This window comes from Podarcis vaucheri (genome assembly GCF_965113315.1).
Source record: "Podarcis vaucheri genome assembly, chromosome: 15".
NCBI lineage: Eukaryota > Metazoa > Chordata > Lepidosauria > Squamata > Lacertidae > Podarcis > Podarcis vaucheri.
Window position 1 is genome coordinate 37,722,419 of NC_138753.1, and position 27,430 is coordinate 37,749,848.

The 27,430-nt window shown below is 43.4% G+C and overlaps 1 protein-coding gene across 3 annotated transcripts in view; it reads right to left on the reverse strand.

Annotated features, from left to right (window-relative positions):
- Positions 1–27,430, reverse strand: part of UNC5D (unc-5 netrin receptor D) — a 451,316-nt gene that overhangs the window by 209,616 nt on the left and 214,270 nt on the right. For all 3 annotated transcript variants that reach the window (XM_082200306.1, XM_082200305.1, XM_082200304.1), the window contains exon 3: positions 5,610–5,753. In XM_082200306.1, the coding sequence (XP_082056432.1) occupies positions 5,610–5,753 (144 nt within the window). The remainder of the gene's footprint in view (positions 1–5,609; positions 5,754–27,430) is intronic.

A 27,430-nucleotide genomic window follows, 5' to 3' on the forward strand; every position in this document is an offset into this window, starting at 1 on the left:
ACACAATACTAATTACACAATGAATGGTCTTTCCTTCATTACCTAATCACTAGGCAAGGAAACAAAAGGACTCTCTCTTGTCAAATGTAGACACTTAAGAATGTTGTTTACAACCTTGGGAGTAAAGCTGCTCCTAGCTCAAAATAAGGCACAAGGCCTGTAGCCTGGCTAGTTAGCTGAGCTTACAGGTCTCTATGTGCATCACTTCCCCATGCTTGCATCATGAGTTCTGTGGCACCTTGAAGGCCAGCACATTGACTACAGTGTGAGTTTTCATAGGCAAGCAGTTATTTCTCCAGATGTATAAAGTGGGACAATTTAGATGGTGTGTGCATTTATAAATATATAAAGAAACAGATAGAAAGACTGGAATGCACTCATACACCACCCCTTCTACAAGGAGCTCACAGCAGCATATATGGTTACCCACCCCCCAAAAAAACCCAGGTTATCCTCACAACACCCCTTTGAAGTATGTTAGGCTGTGAGAGATTGACTGGCCCAATGTCACCCACTGTGTTTTGTAGCTTAGTGATGCTTTGAACCTGGGTCTCTCCATTTCCAGCCCAACACTAACCACTATGCCACACTGGCTGTCCTAAAAGGCTGGAAAACAGCATTGCAAAACACGGAGGAGTGTGGATTTCAGTTAATATATTGGTTAAAGCAGTTCAAGGAGTGTAAAATTGTTAGGGTGATGTGAATGAATGTCTCTCCCATTCCTAAATCCTAAGCACAATTACTGGGGAGCTAGTCTCATTGGGCATAGTGGGACTTGGCTCGGAATAAGCATGCTAAGCATAGTGCTGGACAGCTCCCATGCCTGGGAACTGACTAAATGCTTTCTCCCCTGCAGAGAGAATGAAATTATAAGAATTTGCCTCTCTTCACATTGCATTGTAAGGTCTATCAGAGAAGTCTTCCCACTCACTTATGTTTCTCTCCCCACTCTTTCTCCCCCCCACCCTTTAAAAACAGCAATGAAAAGCAGTCTCCGACTTCATGGTGCAGAGAGAGAGAAAGATCGATTCGGAAAATTAATAGAATTTCACTTCAAGTGCAAGTTTTTTTAAAAAAATAATAATGTTGAATTTTCTAAAACAACACACACAGAAACAAACACATTTTAGAAGTGCATATATTCAACTGAAATGAACCTGGGTCTTAAACCCAGGTTGAAATCCAAAGGGAGCAGAGATTTCCTTGATGAAAAGCTAGTGGAGCAGCTCCACCCCATCCAGAAAGTGATGTCTGCCTTCATTCCTACCTGGTGATGCTAGGGCACTGAACCTGAGGCTTTTTGCATGCATAGCAGGTGCTCTACACCTGAGTCAGTAGAATTCCCACTTGCTATTTCCCGCCCCCCCCCAAGGGAGTCTCTAAAAATGTTAGAGACCCTTCCCTTCCTGCTTTTCCCTACACACACACACTACATACCCATATACAATAGAGAAAACAATATATGTAAATAAAGCAACACAGCTTTACTGAGAAAACAGAGAAGGTTGCTTTGCCAATGGAAATAACCAGAGTACTTATTTTAGTTATATCAAGGCTGCATAAGAGCTCCTTACCAAGGCATTGTATTTTTTGGGAGGAAAAACTGCAAAGCCACGCTGGACATGGAGAAAGCAAGTAGCCGTGTCCATGTGGCTTCAGAACTTATACAGCCAGATCGATCCACCAATTAATTTCATGCTCCCTTTTCACACTTCCATGTTAGGAAAGAAAATTCATAGTATATGGCGGGGGGAGAGAGAGTCAATAAAAATCCAATTCCGAATAATAGCCCTATGCAGCCCTGCAAAACGGGAGAATTACCAGCTCCTTCAATGTAAGGGCAGTTAATTCAATGAAATAAAAATAATTTACGCATTCCAAGCAAACCAGCCAATGAAAAATCACTGTCATTTATAAAAATCATGAAGCTGCTGTGTTTACCCAACTGTTCAATTTAAGGCGAGCAGCCTTAGAAAAAAAAAAGGGGTGGAAGAAAAGTAATATCTGAAATGCACAGGAAAAAAGGGGATATGCAGAAAGTGGGCCATCTAGGGGCTCACCCCAAAGAAAGGTTTAAACTTCTGAACATGCTCAAATAATGTGTACACAAATGGACAGATCTATTTCCTCTCGTCCTGCTGCTGACTCCTCCCCTGTAAAAGTATTTTCTGGAGGCTGGGAAGACTCCTGAATCTAGCAGTGTCATAACCCCTGAATCTAGCAGAGACATGGAGTTGGAGACTGCAGGGGACACCAGGTGGGGAGCCATAGATGACTGTTGAAGATAGGGAGACCATTGTGTTTGAGCAGCCCCCAGAGGACTCTCTCAGTCCACCAGGACCTGTAGGGCCAGAAATCAACCTCATGGTCACCTTCCCCCAAGGAACCAAATGCCTCCACAGCACAGTTGAGAGCCAGTGTGGTGTAGTGGTTAAGAGCGGTAGTCACGTAATCTGGGGAACTGGGTTCATGTCTCCGCTCCTCCACATGCAGCTGCTGAGTGACCTTGGGCCAGTCACACTTCTTTGAAGTCTCTCAGCCCCACTCACCTCACAGAGTGTTTGTTGTGGGGGAGGAAGGGAAAGGAGAATGTTAGCCGCTTTGAGACTCCTTAGGGTAGTGAAAGGCGGGATATCAAATCCAAACTCTTTTTCTTCTTCTTCTTCACAGCACCTGTCCAGCAATACAGGAAGTGCACCCACAGGTAGGTTATAGAACAGAGGAGGTTTGTCTTCAGGAAGAGGGTTGGCCCTTTAAGGCTCTTCCCTACAAATGGAGGGAAGTTGGAAGAGGTAGTTTGGAGACAGATACCTAGGGCTCTTCCACACTTCGTGTCTTGTGCCAAGAAAGCACAGATCCAAGCAGTTTTCCACTTGTCATTTGCTTTCTAGGCATGATTTCCCCTTTGCCCCACTGCTTTTCCCCAGACAACCTACTCTTTAGCATTAAATCAGAACAAACGAGAATCTGAAGAAAAACTTGGTTGTTGGTTGTTCTGATTCAGAGCTAAACAACGGGTTTTCCTGGGGGAAAGTAGCAGGGCAAAGGGCATTGTGGATAAGGCCTTTAGAGGCTTCAAATTGTTCCCTCGGAGCTGACCGAAGTCCAGGAACTTTTAATTAGCTTTGCCTTCAGCCTTTCTGCTTTCTCCGTGCGATCTGGCATCAAACCAGAACAACAAAATCTCTCTAGAACAGATGGGGAGGGAGGGATTGAGGGGTCAAGGTAGAGAGGAAGAGGAGGAGTCTCACTGAGCAAATGGAAGTCTGTGTTTGGCACCACCCAAAGTCTGCATATTCTGGCTCATTTTTGTGCTGGGAACCATAACCCAAAAACTGGAAATGTGTATAATCAAAAGAATGAGCTTCCAAACTGGAAATTAGGCCAAAAGGTGCAGGATCATGTCAGTTTGCTGCAAGATTCACTGAAATAAAATTCTTTAAGTATCCCAAAATGGGTGTGAGATGAAGTTTCTGTTCAAGTACAGAATCTAACACCTCCTGGCACCTTCACACAAGCCCAATACCCTCTCAAATTATTTATCTAATGCACTGATTACCTGTTCATCATTGCAAATGCAATCTTAAATCCACATATTGTATATTCTGCAAGTACTAAAAGGTGTGTCTGGCTTTATAATTATTACAGGTCACCAGGTCTCCTGGGTTCCAAAGCATTCCTCAGGTCATGCTAAGCCTTTTCATGCATCATTGCTTTGGGTGCACCATGTTGGGATGTAGTTCTTCCAAGTCTCAAACTCTCAAGATTAGCCAGGGAGGCATTTATGGCTGGTCTTGTTTCCATTTTGAATCTTTGGCAGGTCATTCCCAAATTGGAACTGGAAACTTTGCAAAATTGCTATAGACAAATCTGTTTCAGCTGAATATTAGGGAGGGTGGATCCAAATTTATCTCAAGTTACATGTGAAAGAAGATTTGCATGTGCTATTTAAGCATACTTCAGATGTCCCATATATTCACACAGCCAATGAAAGTAGGGGAAGTGGGACTGTGGCAGCAAGCACCTTACTCATCCACAACATATGAGCATGTTGTGCCCATGTAGGCTCATAAGTAAGGCTGTGGACTGTGCTTTTGCCACATGACTGCATGTGTGAGTCTATGCATGTTGTGCATAGACAGCATAGATGCATAAATAAGCTTACAGTGAGGGTAGAACATTCTAATGCAATCCCAATGTACATATGGATATTTTGACTGTAAGCCTAAGCAAATGTCTGAACAGTATTGTCAACTTTTAGTTTTACTTTTAGTGTGTCTTCTCATACGGAGCCTTATCAATGTGCTGTGCTTTCCATTCTAGTGTTTGATAGATGCATTTTTAAAAAATGAAAATGAAATTATGCAAAAAACAGAAGTTGCAGCTGATATACAACTATTAAACACACTGTGCAATTAAGGGGACACACTTTGTGAATTTCATTTAGTGAGAAGCCACACAGTGAGTCTATCATCTGCAGCTTCTCATGCCCTGGAGTGGCATTGAAGGTTGGTACCATACAGTATGCTTATTGTGGAGAATTGCAGTCAAATCTAATTGAAGCTTCTTTGTTCACTCTCTATCCACCATGTGAAGCCAACCAGGCAACACATCTGGGCTTGCCCACTTCAAGCCCAGACTACGTGGTCAGAAGTATTTTTCTGAATTTTGTAACCCAAGAATTTCTACCTGTGTTCTTCTTGTTGCTACATGCAATATCACATGAACCTGAAGTTTGGAGTCTGTAAGTAAAGCCATTTAAACTTACTAAAGGTGTGGTCTGTTCATTGCGAGTGTGGTAGAAATGGGGGAAAGTGCTGTAGGCAGGCTAAATGGAATATTTAAAAGGTCTAACAGCCTATTTGTAACACTTCACTGTTGCTGCATTTTTGTGACTTTTAAAGCTCTTTTACTGGAGAGTGCATTTAGCCCTGTGCTTGAGATCCAGATGATTCTTTTATTAATTTATGGACATGGTTATCTATTTCCCCATACATATCACCAGCAGCAACTATGTACTTCTCAATCATATGAAATCACCTTTTGTTAACCACAGATAGGGGATGAAGCTGTCAAAACATGTGAGTATTCAGCTACAGCAGATATATTTTGTACTTGTTACTGTATTTACAGTAACTGCACATGTATTTCCCATACACTTATGAGGGACCCAGGCAAATTTTTTAAATCCCAAGCTTTCTCCTTCAAACTAACAAAGTGAGTGTCCAATACTCACATGACCCGTAGTTGTGAATACTTGGAAGGGGGACACTGCAACTGGTATACACCCATGCTCTCTCCAGCACATGTCAGGCTTATATTTTGTTCTCAGGAATTGTAAACTAAACAGAAAACGTAGTAAGGAATAGATCTTAGTGCTCACCAGAGAGCTTGAAAACACTTGAATGTCAGAGAAGTGTTATGGTACAATTCTGCCTTTTTCCCTCTGTGTGTACATTCACCACCCATGCTTTCCCTATTCTTGTTGCTTTGTCAGCCTTGCTGACCACCAATGTTTGGACAATGGAGACTGTCAAGTGACCCAATGCCCAACAATAATCTACAGGGTTCACCCTCAAACTTCTGTAGCAAAGCTGGACAGCACTTACAGGCTATGCGGACCGAAGCTTTTCTGCTCTTTGAAGTCCCTAAGTGGCTCCATGCAACACACTGACACCAGTAGTCCTCTGGCCCATGAAAATCTTCTACTTGCTGCCTTGTCACATTGATGTATGCCTCACGAACCTTCAAGCCTGAATGGAAAAGATACAGGGAAATTAGCTGATAGAGAATGTCTTACTCAGGCATAACACTAAGGTTAGCCAAACCTTTTCTTTTTAATTAAACAATTCCATTTTTTAATCAAGGCAAAGCTTTAATTACTTTGACAATAATATATGGCTGCTAATTAAATTCTAACAGCCAAGTAGGTCAGAACGCATGAGCTGAAAGCATCCGCATGCCAAGATGGGATTCCAAACTATGCAATATCTGCCTTTAAAATCTTCTGTTGGCACTTTCTCTCTTAATACATAAATAAAGGTTGGTTTGTTCCGCTTTCTTCAAAAAGAAAATGCAACAATAACACAGCAAGCAAGGCAGCAGTCTTCTAATAAGTGCTGGTTGCAATTCTAAGCACAGATTCTTGCTTAAAACATGGCTTTCTTCATAGGTGAGTGTGTACAGTAGTATTTGGGGTGTATACTTTTTTTCATCCATCGGCAGTAACAAAGCATGGCAGCAGAATAATGGCCAAAAATAATAAGACAAGAGTGACTGAACGACAGAAAATCAAGAAATATACACAAAGCAACCCCAGAGAGAAACAGCAGCAAATGGCGCTCAGGAGCTGGCATTATTTTCATAATCCATCATCTTCCCATCTTTCCCGTCAATACGGCTTGCAAAAGTTAAAAACAAACAATCACAAAAGCAACAATGGTTTGAAATTATATAAAATAGAGTAGCAGCTTATCTATGTGTGTAAATAGATAACACACACTCAGCATTTACTGTGAATAGTCCTGCTTTGTTCACCCAATCTTTATGGAGCATCTGCACTATGACATGAGCAAAATATCCCTGTCACATTTTCCCTAGGCAGCCTCCTCTCACTGGTGCTCAAAAAGCACAGAAAGCCTGACTTAAAATCTCAGTGGAAAAGCTAGGCAGTGTCCCTGGTGCAATATAACCCATGACCCAGCTATTCTCTCAGTATATGCCAGGTCGCTCTAATTTCTAGGAATGGTGAACTTGTCAATTTCAGTTTCTCTCCATTTCTCATTTTCCCACTCTTTCATTCATTTCAAAACATTTCCACCATAGTGTTTTGTTTTTTGTTTTTTTTGTTTAAGTAAACCCTCCTGAAAATTCATCAGCATTTTAGTGCAGGTTTCTCTTATTAGATATGCACTTGTATGCAATTTTGCCTAACAGACACAAGTTCACAAAGCAATTTTGCATAATCCAATGTACCTTTGCATGTTAATATATGCTTTTTAATGCATACTTCATCCATATTTATGCTTTTTGCATATACTACTTGGCTGGAGAACTGTGTTGCAAAATTCAGTGCACGATGGCTGTGTATTATTCATGTATTATTTCTCAAAAATATGTGAATTACATGAGTTCACCTTTGAATCCTAAGTGATCCAATTCCCACCCGCCCCAATTTCTAATTATTTCCAACAACAACAACAACAAATTTTATTTATACCCCACCCTTCCTGGCCAGGACCGGGCTCAGGGCCTGCTAACATCAAAGTATATGATACATTAAAAACATAAACCAAACAGCTTAATCCTAGATTGTTCTAGCCCTCTGCTTCTCTACAGATTCTTTCTACAAATCAACAACTCTCAAATTATAACATCCCCCTTTCCAAATAGCACACCTGTGTTTTCTTAGGCCCTCTATACTTGAGTGAAGGCATTCTAAAGAGATCACAGTGAGAGTGAAGGGACCATTTAACCCTTTCCCCCAGCCCTAGTAAAAGTCCCCTTCTTCAATATTTGGGTCTGGGGGAAATGGGGACAGTCTATTTGGCAACTAAATGTTAGAAGGAAGCTGCCTTATTCTTATTCAGACATTTGGTACATCTAGTTTAGTATTGCCCACACTGACTGGTAGTGCTCTCCAGAGTTTCAGACATGGTTTTCTTCAAGCCCTATGTGAAGTGCCAGGGACCAGGGACCTTTCCATAGCAGTCAATGTTTTCCTTTTTTAAGGGAAATTCCCTTATTCCAAATAGGATTCCTCGCAAGAAAAGGGAAAAGTTGGCAGCTATGGACCTTTCTCATAAAAAAACAGTTGTTCTATCAATGAGCTACAGTCCTGTTCTGGGCCTAAAACAGAACAGAAAAGACTAAGTGCAACTGTATCATCCAAGTCTTGAATAACATGAGAAAGAATGCCAGAAAGTCAAGTTTAAAAACTCTGTCTATGTGGGTACCCCCCCACACAAGACCTTTATCCACCAAACAACTCTAAAAATAAATGTATTGTTTGTGTTCCAAAAAGACCAAGGTATATTGTGTGAATCAAAATATTTTTGCCATTACTTCATAGTTGCTTGATCAAAGTAGTCCCAGGATCAGAAAATTCATTCTGCTGGTAGCCTGGATAAACACTAATTTTTATCAGTTAGATTAAATGCTCATAGTCTCACAGGTATTGCTTCAGAAATATATTCTCACTATTTTCATGCACTTATAACATGGAATGTTTTTCCCTGTCTCCTCTCTACAAATGCAAAGTTGCAGACTGAGAGGCCCTCTGTGATGCTGTCTGTCTATAATAGTTGAGGTTGGGTTAAAACTTTTGCTCCTACGCCTTCCTCAGCATCATCTCTGCACATGGATGGATTTCTTGTCCTCTACATAAGGATGCAACATTGCAAATTGATGTGTAAGCAGCCAAAGGGAGGTCAACAGATGCACTCACATCTGTTAATAGCTCAGAAATGGAATGAAGGAATATAATGCTTTGTCTGGGTTCTGATACAGAGCAGGAAAGTGCAACTGCCTGCCAGCTGCCACAACCCTATTACAGACTGCTAAGAATCACTCAAATGGCAGCTAGGGGAGAAAGGGCCTTGGGTATCATGTTGCGAACCCCAATTAGTCAGCGTTTCGATAGGGCAAGATGCAACTCTGGTCAGTATTTCAAAAGATCTACCTAAAGTAGGACTAGCAATGGAGACAATTCACTGATGGGGGGGCAGTTCACATTTTAATAGGAAGCTACCTATTCTGCACTTCCACAGACAATACACAAAACAAAGCACAATTAGCCTTCAAAATTCCAACTTCCCCAACCAGAAGATGTATACAAATATGTTTATATCAAGAGAAAGCAGGCATAAAAATGTAGAAATGAGTGAAAAGAACATACAAACTTGCATTATATTAAGGAAAATGTGTCTGCTTTCAAATGTTCTTGGTGACTTTTAAAAACAACAAAATAGAAATCACAGACTGATGTAGAACCGTGGATAATTGGATTTAAGACGGGGAGGGGGGGGGAATTAGCTGTGTTAAACTGAAATTGGCGAAGCCGAGCTTCCAGCAAAACACAATGTGATCTTTTGTTGTTTAGTCGTTTAGTCGTGTCTGACTCTTCGTGACCCCATGGACCAGAGCACGCCAGGCACTTCTGTCCTCCACTGCCTCCCGCAGTTTGATCAAACTCATGCTAGTAGCTTCAAGAACACCATCCAACCATCTCATTCTCTGTCGTCCCCTTCTCCTTGTGCCCTCCATCTTTCCCAACATCAGGGTCTTTTCCAGGGAGTCTTCTCTTCTCATGAGGTGGCCAAAGTATTGGAGCCTCAGCTTCACGATCTGTCCTTCCAGTGAGCGCTCAGGGCTGATTTCCTTCAGAATGGAGAGGTTTGATCTTCTTCTGAAGGAAATCAGCCCTGAGCGCTCACTGGAAGGACAGATCGTGAAGCTGAGGATCTAGTTAGTACTTATTGATACGAGATGTAAGCAGGTTACAAGCCTGTCCCTATTTTTATCAGTTAAATGTTGGAAGGTATGCAAATCCTAATCATCTCCTAATTAACATTACTGGTAATTGAGTAGTCCAATTAAATTTGCTAGACATCTGCAAAGCAGTTCCCAACTACTTTGGCAAAGTAACTAGCCCTGCACTTTGTAACACATTTCCACCTCTTTGAAGGCTCATTTGCTTCCAAAGAGCCTTTCTTTCATCTATAAAGCTCAGATCTTGGACATTTATAAGCCTTGCAGAAACTGGTGTTTGATCACGATGTCGGGGACTTTGCAAATTAATTCGGAGAAACTTTGCTCAATATGAACTGCTAGACATCTCAGATGTAAAGCAAATCTTGTGAGAAATGACAACCTCAAGCTAACCAAAATGAGACGGTGGCTTCCAACAGGAAAGTACTGAGAGATACAGAGACTGAGAGATGCCTGTCACTTCACAGATATCAATACAATGGACTTCTCTCCAGAATCCAAATTTAAATCTTCCAGCATCACTAGCTAATGCCTTGATTAAATATCTCAGAAAAGCTTTCAAAAATCCCCAGAACAGAAACACTCGGGCAGACATATAACAAGGCTGGAGACAGTCAACAGATATTGGGGGGGGGGAGGGAGGGAGAGAGAGAGATTTGCATGGCAGGTATGTAGCCTACCATACAATGTAAGAATCACACCTGTTCCTCAGGCTACTGTTGCCTCCAAACCTGCCCACCATTGATGTGTGGCCCCTGGAAGGTAGTCTATGAAGGAATATGTCCTTCAGGATGAAAAATGTGTTCCCTTCCCTATAGAAACCCTAGTGCCTGCCAGACAATGTGGACTACACCTCACATAAAACCCAGTTAGCATGGATACATAATAAACTTCACCGTGGAGTTTGTGCCTTAGTCAAGCCCAACATCATAGTACAGTCATACCTCATGTTACGTTTCATCCTGAGGTGACCCGGAAGTACCAGAAAGGGTTACTTCTAGGTTTTGCTGCTTGCGCATGTGCAGACGCACAAAATGACATGGAACAGATCCCATTTGCAACCAGAGGTACCACTGTACAGTGGTACCTTGGGTTACATACGCTTCAGGTTACATACGCTTCAGGTTACAGACTCCGCTAACCCAAAAATTATACCTCGGGTTAAGAACTTTGCTTCAGGATGAGAACAGAAATCATGCGGCGGCAGTGTGGCAGCAGCAGGAGGCCCCATTAGCTAAAGTGGTGCTTCAGGTTAAGAACAGTTTCAGGTTAAGAACGGACCTCCGGAATGAATTAAGTAGATAACCAGAGATACCACTGTATAGCACACTACTGGAGTCACAGCATCTTGGCAGAGTCAATTATTGCCGCCCTCCCCTGCCCCTTTGATCTTCCCTCACTCTGCTCAACCCAAAGAACCAAACAGCACTGCGTACATGAAACTGGAAGCTGCCACTTTTGTTTCCCACAATGCCCTGGGCACTCAGGCATTGTGGGAAATTTAAATGGTGTTTCCTAGCCACCTGACAAAGATTAAAGTGCTGCTGCTGTCTCCACCATCACATAAGCCTGCCAGGTTCACCAAAGCAGAGCTCTCTGCTCCCCTGCAACAATATTATCATACTTCAAATTGGGCTGTCTTAGAACAACTAATGAGAACTATTTCACTACTATGCACCACTACACTGCCTATCTTTGATGCCATCACAGAGAATGTTTCTATTTCAATACCCCCCAGAAGGAGATGAGGATTTACCTGGGCTCCTCTAGGTGACCTTTTTTAATGAGCATTCATCCTGATTTGCTTACATGAAGCTTACATGGAGGTTCGATTGTGAGCATTTGAGCATGTTTGCAGGAAGGCCACAGAACCATGAATATTCATCTTGGTTTGCTTGTGGCATGTTTGCGAATCTTCCTTTTAATCATCTGTTCATGCCACCTTTTCCCCAAAATCTTTCCTGTCAGTTTCATAACCACAAAAGAATATGTTTCCTTTTAAAAGTATATCAGTTGAACTAGGACAACAGGGAATTTTAATATGCTTTAATTGGGAAAATCTACATTTCCTGGTGTGGGCTTGAATCCATCCCACAAAATACTGATAGTTGGAGATGCCCCTCCTCAGTTCTTAAAAATATCATTTCTGTTCTTCACCATTCCCAGAGTTAATAATTTGTTATTTTCAAATTAAGAGACCTTTCAAGTATAAGATACCTACACACACACCAAAATAAATAAGCACATTTCATTAATTTTCATTAATTTGTTAAAAATGGCACTCTTCTTCTTAGGTCACCTTCCCATGCATGGCATATAGGGTTTGAGGACATCTGCATGGCAACAACCCACACTACTGATGCGCAGGGGTGAGACAAATCCTTCTTGAACATTAAGGAGGAAGCTAACAAGCTGTGGGCAAATTCTTCCTTTTAATTATAATTATAATGAACACAAAGCCCCTTTGGGGGCAGTGGACATTGTTGTGTCCTCTGAGGATGTTATATAAATGAGCTCCAAGGCAAATGAGAAGTGGAAGCGAGATAAATGGAAGACCAGCTATGCCATACAAAGAGAGCATCAAACCCAGAAAGCTTATTCCTTTCATTAGTTGCTGTAAGAGAAAGGACAGTCAATGGGTTGTTGCTTCCTTCCTTTGTTTGTTTGTTTGTTTTTTAAAGTAATATTTATTGAGCAATTAATAGCTTCAAAATTTAAACATAAAATACAAAAGCCCCAAAAAACTACAAAAATAGGAAAATACAAAGCAAAACACATAAAGGTAGACAATAAAAAACAGTTAACAGAATAGAAGAAAAAGAATAAAGAACACCAAAAAACAAAACAGAAAAAAGATTAGTATTTTCATATCCTATACTTCGTTCACTAGTTTCTTGACCTCCTCACACCTCCCTTTTTGTATTCCAGTTCAGATATTTAGTTCAGCAAATCCTTACCCTCTATCACTTAACCTTACTCAGCATCTTAACCTATATTAAAAATACATTTTCCCTCATTATCAGTCTATATTTACATATTCTTATTAGTCGTTTTACCAACACTGCTTATTTTCCATCCAACGTCCGTTTAACATTCATAAATTTTACAGTATTTCTGTAGATATTCTTTAAACTTTTTCCAATCTTCTTCTACCAACTCCTCTCCCTGATCTTGGATTCTGCCAGTCATTTCTGCCAGTTCCATATAGTCCATCACCTTCATCTGCCATTCTTCCAGAGTGGGTAAGTCTTGTGTCTTCCAATACTTTGCGATGAGTATTCTGGGTTGTTGCTTCCTTTGAGCACATCATTCCTACCTTCGAGCCAGGGTAGTGCCTTTTACCCACCTCTAAAGAGCTGGCAGAGGCCTTCATCTCACCCCTGGGATCAAGAGATAAAACCCCTCTTTCGAGAGTGCCACAGCACTGTTATTAGGAGATGAAGAGCTGGGTCTGCTCTCTAAAGAGGAGCACACTTTCTATCCCGATCTCAGTGCAAAGCTGAGATTGTGAGGTGAGATTGTGAGGGATGATGGGCCACTTTCTACAGCTTACTGTGCTGGGCCCAGGGGTTAACCCGAGCAACGCGGTCCAGGTCCAGTCCCGAATCCAAGACTGCCACGAAGAGTCAGTCCGACAGGGCCAAGGCAGGAAACCAGGCTAGGTCAGGCACAGGGTAACAGGCAGGTTCCAGCAAGCAGCAATGTTGCTCCCACAACCTGGGACAGGGTCCGGCAGCCTTTTATCTCTGTCAGGGTAACTGCCGGTCCTGATCCCCCGGTGACTCACCTCCCTGTCTTGCCCGAACACAAGCTATCCTGCTGCGAGTACTCAGGTCTCTCCTTCTCTCAGACCTGAGTCTCTGCAGCTCGGGAGATGCGGGTGGGCTACTAGACCCAGAGGCCACCTCAGCCTCTCCTGACCCAACTGGTAGCGGAGCAGCTGTAAGTGATTGCCCAGCTGGAGGCAACGAGGTCATCCCCACATCTGGAGCCAGGGGAGGTTCAAGCCCCTGACTTGGCCCAGCTGGTGCTTGTAGCAAGGGAACCTGTGCAGACTGGGGCTCTTCAGAATCAGGCCCCAGACTCGGTTCAGCTGCCGCCTGAGGCAGAGGATCCGATGTGGACTGACACTCCTCTGGTTCCGAGTCCGAGCCCGAGTCCCAGGCCATCACACTTACTGTGATGGATCTGGCCTTGGACCCATGAGTTCACCTCCCCTGTTCTAAGAGGTGAGTACAATTTGTAGACTAACCCTAAAATTACATTCCAAACTTATTTGGAGAAAAGGTGAGTAAGATGAGACATAACAGAGGCATATACAATTATGGATGGTGTGAAGAAAGCTGACAGAGAAAAGCTCTTCTTCCTCTCTCATAACCCCAGATCTCAGGGACATCTAATGAAGCTGAATGTTGGAACATTCAGGACAGACAAAGAAAGCAATTTTTCATACAGCACATCGTTAAACTATGGAATTTACTTCCACAGAAGCTAGTGTTGACCACCAGCTTGGATGACTTCATAAAGGGATTAGACAAATTCTTGGAGAATGGTTGCTAACCTTGATGGCTGTGTTGTGCTTCTGCTGTTGGGCACTGTAAGCCTCAAACTAAACAGCTGGTGTAAATCAGAACTGGGGAGAGTGCTGCTGTGCTCAGGTCCTGCTTGTGACATCTGGTTGGCCACTGTGAGAACAGGATGCTAGACCAGATGGGCATTTGGCCTGATCCAACAGGCTTTTCTCACATTCTTAAACCTATGGACTGGTTGAAGCAAGCTGCATCTACACTTTTGCCCAGTATCTGGGAAGCAATATTAAGTGTGGTAAAGAGGAAATGGATAGAGACAATTGGTTTTGCTCCTCTCATTAGACTACAACTCGGGGTCATCCAGTGAAACTGATGGGCAGTCGATATAGGACAAGCAAAACAAAGTACTTCTTCACACAGTGCCAAGTAAACATATGGGAATTTTCTGTCACGAGATAGGTCTCTCTATGGTTCCTGGTTCAGAGAGATGATGAATAATTCAATTTATTATTTGTGTAATACAAAACTTCTCTCAGTGACTTAAATGCACAATTAAAAACCAACCAACCACCAAGTTTAATAATAAAACAATATCCCCAAAATGCAGGCACACAGAGAGTTTACGAAGGATACTGAGCAGCTGGGATGTGTGCAGAGGAGAGTGACCAAGATGATAAAGGGTCTGGAAACCAAGCTTTGGATAAGTTTAGCCTGGAGAAGAAAAGACTGAGAGGTGCTATGGCAGTCATCTTCAAATATTTGAAGGGTTGTCACATGTAAGAAGGAGCAAACTTGTTTTCTGCTGCTCTAGAGTGTAGGACCCAAACCAATGGATTCTAATTCCAAAAAAGGGAATTACAACCAGACATTATGAAGAATTTTCTGGTGGTAAGAGCTTCTCAACAATGGAATGGACAACCTCAGAAGGTGGGAGACTCTCCTTCATCTGTCAGCTGTGGTTCCTGCACTGCAGGGGGTTGGAGTAGATGACCCTTAAGGTCCCTTCCAACTCTACAATTCTAGGATTCTAGAATTATAATAATCCCTCAGAAGTCTAGGAGAAGATGCCTTAATCTGAAATAATGTTAAAGTTTGCACCTGGTGGATTTTACTGGAGAAAGCATTCCATAGCCTCTTACCATTGTTTTCTGGGAGCACACAATAGGGATGTGGTGCTTGTGGACTTCCTATAAGCAACTGGCTACCTACCATTTGGAGCAGGATATTGGACTTCTTATGGGAGTAGGGCTCAAATCTACTTTCTTGAAAGCCCTCAGGGCTCCACTGTTCTCAGTTCTAACCAGTGCAGATCTGTGCTAGCCTGTAAGACCTTTGTGGGGGATGAAATGAACTAGAGTGACAGGTTGGTGGGCAAGCAGCTCTGAAATACATGCAACTGAACCACAATTGTTCTTTTGGATTCATACTCCCAACCCCCAGTCTTGTCCAAGATCTGGATGCAAGATGAAACTCTCTGGGCTTTTTAGCATCTGCTTCTATAAATAAATCTGATTTGCACTTGGTGACTATTGATTTTCAGCATTGTAAACCTAGATTCTCTATAAATCAGCACCCACTTAATCGCAAGCATCAAGAGGCATTCAGGAGTTAACCCATTCCTTCAGTGAGCAACAGAGGTGCAGATTTGTAATATGTACAGAAAAGGGGAGAAAGATCCGTAGTGGATAAAAGGGTGAGGAAATGTCACAGATGCAACTACTAGAATTGTTAAAGGGGGACACATCTCCAGTCCCCCCACCCTATAATTCTGTAGCTGGAAAAGCCTCTTCCAAAGCTGACACATATCTTTTTCCTGCTTGGCAGGGGGTTGGACTCGATGGCCCTTGTGGTCTCTTCCAACTCTATGATTCTATGATTCTATGATCTTGCTCAAGAATGTTAAGTGAAATGTATAGGCAAACCCAGCATTCTATCTGCTTTACCATCCAGGACAGCAAAATAAAGACAAGGTAGTTGAGACCTTTGTTTCATGATCTATATAGATTACAAAAGAATAGGTTTAGCATTGGCATTGGTGTGGATACATTGATCAACCAACCTGCTTTCTGGTTGATATGCTCTAAGCTGACAGATGGGGTGGTGGCCCACATTGGAGTCCTCTATGGCGTGAACTGCTCCTGGTGGACCCCTCCCTCCCTCCTGATTGCTATGAGGTAGGCGAAACCCCAGAAGACCAAGCCAATCCACCCGTGGCCCATAGCAATGTTAATGGATGACCACCATGTCCCTGTAAAAAAAGTAACTGTCAAAGTAAACAGAAAAGAATGGGTGAGAAACCTAGATTGAGACTGAGTGTTTGAGACAGGCCTCCCTTTCTCTCTCTCTCTCTCTCTCTCTCTCTCTCTCTCTCTCCCAGGGGAAGACTTGATGAGCGCACTTCTCCGTCAGGCCTGCTCTGATGCCCTGCCCCTCAGGGAGCCTAGCCTAGATGCCAGTTGGCTCTCCAGGTCCCTCTGCCCATTTCACAACTTCCAGTATGGTTGCAATGAATGCAACCAGCCAGCCACACACGAAGACTCAAGATGGTGACTGTCTCTCCCACCTGCCGCTGCCAGGCTGCAAATGACACTTGTTGGTACATTGATACCAAGGTTCATCAGTATTTTGGAACTTTCAGTTCCAGTTCATATACTGCCTGTCTTGTGTTGTGTTGTGTTGTGTTGTGTTGTGTTGTGAGATTCAGACACCTTGGATCTCACATACTTAGTTGAGACACATGCCATAGGAAAAAACCCTGCTGAATTAGTGCAGAAATCCATCTGGCCCCATCTGGCCTATCATTGTTTTTTTCCACAGTGGTAAATCAAGTGCTTCTGGAAAGTCCAAAAGCAGGACATGAATGCAATAAATAGACCTTCCTCTGTGCTTGCCCCCAATCAAGTGGTGCTCAAGAGCACATTGCTTCTGCACCTAAAATATCCAGAAATCCATCATGATCACTATGTATTTTCATTTACTTATATTTACTGCCTACCTTTCCTCCAAGGAGCTTATGGTGACATGCAGTATGTAGCCACAACACAGGAAATGTCCACATTTTGACGTCATGCCAAACCACAATTTAGTGCAGGGTTGGGATAACTGGTGGCCCTGCAGATGTTTCTGAACTACTGCATCATCAGCTGTGACCAGTCTGACCAATGGCCGGGGAAGATGGAAGCTGTAGTCCAGCAACATCTGAAAGACTGTAGGCTTGATGCCCATGGCTTCTTGTGCTGAGAATGAGCCCCAGCAAGCCTTGAGCTTGGTTCAGAAGCTTTTACTTCTGGTTTAGATTAACTGTAGCTTGCTATGAGGTCTAAACCCACAAGGTTAAACAGGGTTTATCTGAAACAAGCCAGCTTCAAGACGTGGGTTATGATGCTGACAACAAAACATTGTTGACGTTGTCCACAGTTTAGGATCTAACTACCGTATTTTTCGCTCTATAACACGCACCTGACCATAACACGCACATCGTTTTTAGAGGAGGAAAACAAGGGAAAAAACATTCTGAATGAAACATTAGATGTATCATTTTTGTGCTTCATGCTGTGGCCACAGACATGTGATCTGATGGTGAATTTGGGCTGACCCAATGCAAAGATCCTGAGGATCCATGTGGATCCATGCTTTGTAACCACGTTTTTGCACCATTGCAGCCCCAGACAACAGTGGGTGCGTGATTTGGGGGGGGGGCAGGCTGTAGCCATGGACATGCTATGTTCTCTGGTGGTGAATTTGGGGGTGACCCAATGCAAAGATCCATGTGGATCCATGCTTTTTAACCACATTTTTGCACCATTGCAGCCCCAGGCAACAGTGGGTGCATGATTTTTGGGGGGCAGGCTGTAGCCATGGACATGCTATGTGCTCTGATGGTGAATTTGGGGTGAGCCAGTGCAAAAATCCTTAGGATCCATGTGGATCCATGCATTTTAACCACATTTTAAGTGGGGAGGGAAGGAAAAACACAGAAGGGCTAAGAATGCAGGAGTGGGGTATAACGGGAGGGAGGAAAGGAAGGCAAAAGTTTCCCCCACGCACCCACCCAAGCCAGCCAGCCAGCTCTCTCTCTCTCTCTCTCTCTCTCTCTCTCTCTCTCTCTCCCACCTGCATGTTTTCAGCAGCACCGGAGCACAGAGAGGAAGGAGCGGAGCACAGAGAGGAAGTAGAAGGAACGACACTCTGCTTGCCTGGAGGGGAGGGGCTTTCCCTGCTCTTTGTTCCGTTTGAGCAAACACAGCAAGGAAACAGAGGAGGGTGGGCAGTAAGACCCTGAGGCAGAATGCAGGAAAGCACCGGCTTCCTCTTTTCAAGGCTTCCCTTCTCCCTGAAGCGCGGTTTGATTTTTGCCTAATTTTTTGGCTCCAGGGACCACACATTCGCTCCATAACACGCACAGACATTTCCCCTTCCTTTTTAGGAGAAAAAATCTGCGTGTTATAGAGCGAAAAATACGGTATACTTTAGGAACTAACAACACACTAAACTGCAGCTAATCAAAACCATCATTCCCCCCCCCCTTGCAGCCTTACTAGAGGAGGAATGGGGAAGAGGGGAAAGAGCCTAAGGTTTGTTACCACTCATTTCTGTCATGCTAAAGCACCGTGGCCAGTATGTTTGCTATTATTTGCCAGCTGTCATAATGCCATCAATATAAATTACAAAGATCTCAACAGTACAGAAAATAATCTAAGGGATATAAAAACCTTTGGTGTGATTACATGTACAGTTCTGGTAACTCTATCTCAAAAATAGCATTACTGAACTGAAAAGGGTACAGAAAGACAGCTAAAATATCAAGGCCTTGGAGTACTTGCTTATGAAGGAAGGCTAACTAATATAGGAATTTTGGGGAGAGCTGATGGTGACCAAGGGGAGGGAATCAGGTCAACATTTATGAAATTAATGAGTGGTTGGAAAAAACAGAAAAATTAAACACACACACTCCTTTCTTAATACAAGAACTTGGGTACTACCCGGTGCTTAGGAGTAAACAAGAGTAACAGCCACCCCTCTCAGAATGCCTGTGTGAGAGCTCCCAAACCCAGCTTATGGGCTGAATTCTGAAAACACAATGGATTTGATCTCATTCAGCATTCAAAAATAATGCATGAGGCTCAAATAGGAGGGGGAAATATGTTCTCGACAGATCTGCTCCACCATGACCTTAATATGTTGAGTTGGCGCTTCTAAGCATGTTCAGACAGGAAAAGGCCTCACCAGATATTCCCAATGTAGGAAAGCTGAGGGTGCCTGAGGCACACAAACACTGTGGGAGGGGTCAGCATTTTGCACCCCTCCCTGGGGCCCTTATGCATTATTTTGAATGCCTGAAGAAAGACTGAGATGAGGCTCACTGATTAAAAAGTATCCAGGTAGGGACTTAATAATTTGTGGTCCATGCATGAAGATTATCCTTTGCTTTTAAAAATCTCATTCTGAGCAGCAGTTCATGAGGTGGACTAACCAGGCATTTCTAATTGGAAAACCAGTCACACACAGTTCGCCATTTGAAATAAAAATCATTAAAAAGTCCAAACCAGTCCAGAGTTTAGCTAATTTGCTCCCTGCCCTCACTTCCTTCTGTAATCCTCCAAGAGAGGTTGCTAGACTTTGAAGGGGGATCAAAATACAGTTGTACCTTGGATCCCAAACGCCTTGCGACTTGAACATTTTGGATCCTGAACACCGGAAGTGAGTGTTCCAGTTTGTGAATGTTCTCTGGAAGCTGAGTGTCCGACGCAGCTCATGCAATTTCCAACTGAGTGCAGGAGGCTCCTGCAGCCAATCGGAATCCGCGCCTTGGTTGCTGAATGTTTTCGGTTTGAACATAAGTCTAAGATAAATTTTTTTAAAAGTGAAATTAAACTCCGCAAAAGTCCTCCTCTTGGCTGTGAGGAGGGGGATGCTTCACTGGCCTCCAGAGGGCTAAACTGTGTTCAGCATTGCAATCAAACTGGGCCACTGTGTTCTTCTTGTTTTAGAAGTAAAAATGCCCCATTGATATTCTAAAAGCAAAAGGGTTTTTGAAAACATTTTGAAAATATGCTGAGATTTTCTCCACCAGACACCTGAGTAAGTACACATTCAATGCACAGCAGAAACCAAGAGACCAAAATCTAGCAGACCATGCCAATATAACACACACACAGAGAGACACACACACACTTAGAAATGTGTATGTGTGCAACATTCTTAAAGGTTCAGTCTATAAGATTCATGGCTGGGTGGGGATTTGAAGCCCTCGATTTTCCACAGGCCAAACTCCAACAGACTGCAAGATGCAGTTGCGGGGAACATGTTTCACCTTTGTACAGTCAGCTAATTTCTAGAGAGAGAGAGAGAGAGCGCTCTGTATCTTCTATCCAGGGAAGCAAGAGTCATTACCACAATCCAAGGGCAAAATCACTAAAGCAGAATGTGAAGTAAGGGCAGTGAGGGGCTTGGTCTGGGGAAATGAGAGTGCGGCTGAGGAGGATGAGTCCCAAGGGCCCAAGGGCCAGAAAACAAGGCCTCGAGGGCCGTACTTTAGCTTCCCCACTTGTGACATGGAACAACCTCATGTGTCTCCATCAGAGGGTGGGGGTGCAAATTTAACAAATAAGACAGACACACCAGGCGCAGTTAGGGAGGGAGACCTCCTTGCTGAGAGGGGAAATATTTTGCTGTTTCCTTAAACTACAGATCTCCCCTGCCTCGACACGAACGATAATAATAGAAATTACATGGCAAGAACCTCTAATCAACTCGAGTAAGAACCAATGCATTATAAATGAAAACCAACATTGTTCCCCGATACCTTATGTAATTCCAATTCACAGTGGTAGCCCATCCCTTTAAATTATTGTGCAAATTATAAGCATCATCCTTTGTCATCCAGCACAGCCTCAAAGAATATGGGGAGTTTTGCCTCTGGTATTGCTATGCTAATAAGCTTTCTGCACTGCTGGGTGGTTTAGCAGCAGATAGACTAATGCTGGCAGAGGATGAATAATTGCTTGGTATGTGCTAAACATAACGGAGCAAGCACCAAACTTCATCATTTGTCAGCTTTATTTGTTTAAATGAGAAAAATGCTGACAGCAGTTATTGCTGTAATCTTTTTATTTATCAGACATGAAAACTTTAGTTACTCATAGCAGGTCTCATCCTACTAGGAAAACAGGAGTTGGGAGTACTTTAGAGCCAATTTGAAGCATGCTCTCAAAAATGTTAAAATTGAAGGGGGGGAGGCTTTCCTTTTTCTCAATTTATTTTAAACTCTTAACTAGCTTTATCTGCATCCTAGAAGTGTTCGGCTCATAACAAAGGACTTGTGCCCTCAAGCACCATCGAGCAACAGACAAAGCAAGCTACCATTATTTGGTCATGTTCTGACATCATGCCAAACCATTCTTTAGCATGATGAGAATGAGACACAGCAAGCGTCAGGCTCCCTCCCTCTGGTATGCCATGAGAAGGAACCAAACATCCTGGTACATATGGAAGTAGAGGCACCCCAAGAGATTCTTCCCCACTTCTTCCTGATAGCACTTAGGAGATGTAGCATTTATTGTTATAACCATTTAGAACATGTCTTTATTCTTTCGAATATTCAAAACATACGACCCGTAGGGTAGGCCAGCATTATTGTTCCTCTATAGCAGGGTCTGAAAAACCATGGCCTGGCAGGTATTTCCATCAGAAACATCTTGGTTCATTATCCCTTGGCCACCGCACCAGGGCAGTCTCAAATATTTGTTCTGGATGTCAATGTTAATAGTCTTTTAATTTAATCCAGGCTTCTTCAACTAGGTGTCCTCCAAATGTTTTTGGACTACAGACCTGGTGATAATGTCCAATGCTCAGGGTCTATGAAAGGGACCAGGTTGTGGAAAACTGATTTAATCTGCATACCCCTTGCGCACTATCCCAATCTCTGAACAGTGTGAGACTTCACAGGTTCCTGGGTTCGGTTTCCTCAGAATAGGGACAGCAGAGACCATGGTGTCTTTATGATATTTGGCTGTATATACAACCTGAGACTACAATGGAGGGGCTCACAGTATTAACACCCCGAGGGAGTCATGTGTCTCCCATAGTTAGGGGGTCATTACCAAGAAACTCCTCTGGTTGTTCCAGCAATTGAATCCCTACTGGATCCAGGAAATAGAAGGGGCTCAGGAAAACAACCTACAGCCCTCCAAACTCACAGAACTACAGTGGGACCTCGGGTTAAGTACTTAATTCGTTCCGGACGTCCGTTCTTAACCTGAAATTGTTCTTAACCTGATGGGGCCTCCTCCTGCTGCTGCACCGCTGGAGCACGATTTCTGTTCTCATCCTGAAGCAAAGTTCTTAACCCGAGGTACTATTTCTGGGTTAGCGGAGTCTGTTACCTGAAGCGTATGTAAGCTGAAGCGTATGTAACCTGAGGTACCACTGTACTAACAAATGAATCTCTTTATGGGCAGACCTATTCTAGGGTACTTACCATTTTCACAAGCATATAATTAAGCTTTGAAGGATTTTAAAAGGTCATATAAAATATACATGAACAAAACCTGAAGCAAATGTTTGCTGCCTGTCATTTTTATGTTCTTTTATTATTTTGCTTTTAAATGTTATTTTCTTATTATTTTCCCCAAGAAGCTCAAGGTGGTGCTTATGGTTCTCCCCCGCCGCCGCCCACATTATGTTATCATTACAATATCTTTGCAAGGTAGGTTTCGTGGCCAGTGACTGGTCTCAAAATCACCCAGTGAGCTTCATAGCTGAGAGGGGATTCGAACTCTGCCCTCCCAGGTCCTAGTCCAACAGTCTATCAGCTACACTGCACTGGTTCTCAGGGATGTAAGAGCCACAGGTGAAATAATGGGTTCCTGGTAACTGCACTTACCTATTGGCTGAACTGCTGTGATGTCAGAGTCATCACAGGAAGTGGGGCAGGTGGGAAGGCTTAGAGAACAGTAGGAATAGCAGCTAATAATAGGAAGCCAGAAGATTTGAGCACAAGCAAGGGTAGGAATTGAGAAGAGAGGGCAGTGGCCAGAGCTGGCTCAGTCATTATGCAGACTAAAACAGCTACCTCAAGCAGCAGAAGCCCCCAAGGAGGAATCTTGTCATCTCCACAGAAATGGCGCTGGTATTGGCTGAAATTGTGCGATTTTGGAAAGATCTCACCCAAAATTGGCACTGATGCTGTTACTGCTACTCTGCCAACAGGGGAGGTGGCAGTAGAAAAGTGGTGCTGGTGGCATCAGGTATGGTGGTGACATTAGGGCAAGGCAGTTCTTCCCTTTTCGCCTCAAGTGGCAAAACAGGACTTGCAGCCCCTAGTGGTAGCAGGGACAATGGAGAACAGGGCTGCTAAAGTGTCAGCAAGGTAGGGCTGGCATGGGCAGAGTTCTCTCTTTTGTAATTTATTTCAGTATTTTGAAACTGTGTAGTTTTCCATCCAGAGAGATCATCAAAGTGACACAGATTTACAAAAAAAGCAGTCATAAATGAACTCTGACTTTTTAATTAATTCAGCGCAGCTACTTATTTCCCAGCAAAGCTGCAAATTCCTTTCTTTCATTATTCTTGTGCCATAGACTGACTCCAACTCCACCCAACCAGCACACTGGCAGCCCATGGACTATCGATTTATCCAAAAGCAAACTCATGCACTGCGTTTCTGACTTCATTCCTATTGCAATTAGCTCCTCTTTCCCACCCGCACCACACCTCTCTTTTAATCATGGATATGCTAAAAAGAGTCTGCAGAGATGCCGAGGCAAATCCCTCACAATAGGAATTACGTTTATCGCTAGCAGCATTTTACCCACCCTCCATCTGAGCCTGCCAATCCAAGCCTAATCCTGACAGTGCTGTGATGCTTGCAACAGGGCTGCTGGATTGATGGCACTGCCCTGACTTAATGCACTCACATGATTCTGACACTGCTTTGGTCCCAGCCCTGCCCAGGTAAACAGCAGAGACGTCAGTTTTGGGAGGGCAGTTTCACCACACTGCATGCCTCACTACTGCTTGAACAAGTCCACCTTCTGCTGCTGCCAGTGTCTCAAATTTCAGTGGCACCCTGTGTAATGCAAAATCCAGCACGACTCCCGCCTTTCACCTTCCAATGGACTTCACAGTTGTGGTGCCTGCTGCAGCACCCCAGAAGCTCCGCGCCCGGTGCAGTCGTGCTCCCCTAGAACTGTCTTGGCTGTAGCAATCCATTCCCAATCCACATACCTATCCAGAGTGCAAGGGAAGTGGGAAATGCTGTTCTCTGTTGCCACTGCTCACATCTCAGAGAGGACATGTGGGGAGGCACGGATAGCAAAGAGGAGAGGAGAGAACAAGAGGGGTTGCAGTGGTCCCTTGCAAGGTAGGGGAAAAGGTAAAGGACCCCTGGAAAGATAAGTGCAGTCAAAGGCGACTCTGGGGCGACTCACTTTCAGGCTGAGGGAGCCGGCGTTTGTCCACAGACAGCTTTCAGGCTCATGTGGCCAGCAGGACTAAACCGCTTCTGGTGCAACAGAACACCATGATGGACACCAGAGCGCACGGAAATGCTGTTTACCTTCCTGCCACAGCAGTACCTATTTATCTACCTGCACTGGTGTGTTTGTGAACTGTTAGGTTGGCAGGAGCTGGGACAGAACAATGGGAGCTCACCCCGTCACAGGGATTCGAACCACCGATCTTCCAGTCGGCAAGCCCAAGAGGCTCAGTGGTTTAGACCAATAAGGCCGGCCAAACCCAGCAGTCTGACAACTGTACTATATTGTCTCCTGTTGGATCTCACATAGTGAAAGCCACTTTGAGGAGGAAGCTCAAAGGCTGGGCTGGCAAATTTCAGGCTCTGTAGCCTGGAGACTCTGAAACTCAGACTCTGATAAAGATGGATGCCCTTATCCTTTTGGCTATGCAATCTGTGTCTCAATATAAATAAATAAAAGGAACATCAAGCTGTGCCACTAAAGGGACCACGCAACATCAATTGCCAGAACAAGTGGATTCATCTCTCTGATGATTAGATGCCTGCAGGCTGAAATACCTGTACTGGCAATTTGGATGTGGATAATTAAAAAGCAGAGTCTTATTAGAATTTCTTAAAGCTAATTATTAATTGAAACTAAAATGTCTTTTAAAGCTTCATCTTAGCAACGAGATTAAAGAACTACATTTTATTAGGGTTTTTCCTTTAAAGAAGCAAAGTTTGAAATACTGTGACTATCTGACAGTATAGTCTGCTGCTAGCAACAGCTTCCAGGACAGCGGTTGCTTTTGATACAGATACCACAGAATGATGTCTTGCATGAGAATACAATCCAAGAATATGCAATACAGTGTACTCAATGCAAGGATTCCTCTAGAAACCAATTATATTTATCTTATGCATTATCTATATATTCAAATATTCCTCTTGACATAGCCATGGGGTGTGTGAATGTTAAGGACAATAAAGCTATTACCCATAAATATTTTTTGCAGCATTATCAGTAATAAGTACAGCTGTTACTCAAGATATACTTTTTCTTTAGGTGAGCCACAACTTCTTTAATGTGCATTTTAAACAAACATCGTACAACTACAGTTATGAAATCTGGATAAGAGCAAGCACAAACAAGGTCCTTCCTCTGGCTACAAATGAGGAGGAGAAGAAAGAAAGGGATTCTAAGGCTTCACCCAGGCTGGTTCCTCAATGTGAACACTACACAAAACCATGGTTTGGTCATGCTGTGTGCGAACTATTGGAATTATTCCAGTGTGTGGTGTCCTGGGTAAAATTGCCCAGTTTGTGCTATGAGCCACTCCTAAAACAGGGGCAAATTGTAAGAAGGCTTTCTCATGTATTTTTATATATATATTTCAGTCTAAAGCTGCCAAAAAAAAAAAAAAACCATTGGAAGATGACACTGTGAAAATGATGTATTTTTCTTCCCCATAATCTGTCAGTCAACTTATTTCCTACACCGTTTTAGAAAATGTGACAATTTTTAATTGCATGTTCTTCCTTGCTATTATCTATTCAAGGGTGTGTGTGTGTGTTTTCTCTAAGAGAATATTATATTCACATTATCATTTCCAAGACACAGAGTTGCCTAGCAATCTGGGAAAGTGGAAGGGTGTAAGGGTGTGTGTGTGTGTGTGTGTGTGTGTGTGTGTGTGTGTGTGTGTAGGGGGAGTAATAACAACACAGGCCTGTGAGATTACAAGGCAGCAGAACCGTTAAATTGGTTTGCAATACTTATCAAGATGTTTGTTTCTAAATGAGAAAGGATATAGGATTTGCTCGAAGCCTGATAAAATCTGTGGATCATTTCTCAACACCCTCCCTAGCCTTACAAGCTCTCGCTTTGCAGATATGCCTTTATTGCAAAACAGAGTTCTTCCATTTAGCTTCATTAGCTGCCAAACAACTAATAAGGGAGTCAGACTACGGTGCTGTGAACTGCTGGCCTAACATTTCGTGACTGTTCCCAACTCAACGTGGGGCAGCAAGCTATGCAGAGCCATTCTCAAAGAAAAAGCCAGCAAAATGTCGCAAAGCATCTAGCATAGTCCTCTAAGACTGCAACCCTAAAGACTCTTGATTCTGAGTCAATACACTTTCACTGCACAGTTAACATATTTCGCTATCACAAGACCTATTTGGGCAAACAAGTGACATAGAGGAGATAAGGATGCAGGACATATGAATGAGTCTTGGTCCCACCCTTAATGTCCCCATCATGCAGAAGTGCCAGCTCAAGGGGGTCAAGCCCTTTTGGCCCCCACCTTATGTTTTGGGGGTCGGGCCCCTCCAATGTCCAAGTAGCACAGAGGCTCCTTCGCCTCCTCTACCTGCTGCAGAGGGGAGGGAGAGTTGGAGCAGCCTTCTGCTGGTGGCAGAACCAGGAAGAGAAGGAGAAGCAGCAACCAGCCACTGAAGTCATGCAGCTCCTCCCAACATCCTGACATCCCACGCACGATGTCGGGACATCGAATGCACTCCATTGCCCCCCAAATCACTCTCGTAAGCTGGCACCTCTGCCACCATGTGTATACCATCCTTCCCTTCCCTTCTTGAGAAGGTGGGTCTGAAGGGGGCTTCTCTGTGTGTTTGCATGGACAATGACAACTATGGTGAAATATACTCAGAGTCGCAAAGTGATTTCATGCTCTTTATTCAGCTCATAGTGGTGAGGAGGAATGAATGAAAGTCCCCTCACAGTATCTGCTTTATATACATTATTTACACAATGGGCTGCACATGATTGGCTAATTCCGGAATTCTACTGTAAGCCAATCAGGTTGTGGATTCACTTCTATCTGGAGCAGGATTGGGTGGTTCCTGCCAACCAATCATACTGCTGCATTGTTCTAGGACCAATCAGACTGCTGCATTCTGAATCCTATTGTTCTAGGACTAATCAGACTGCTGCAATTTG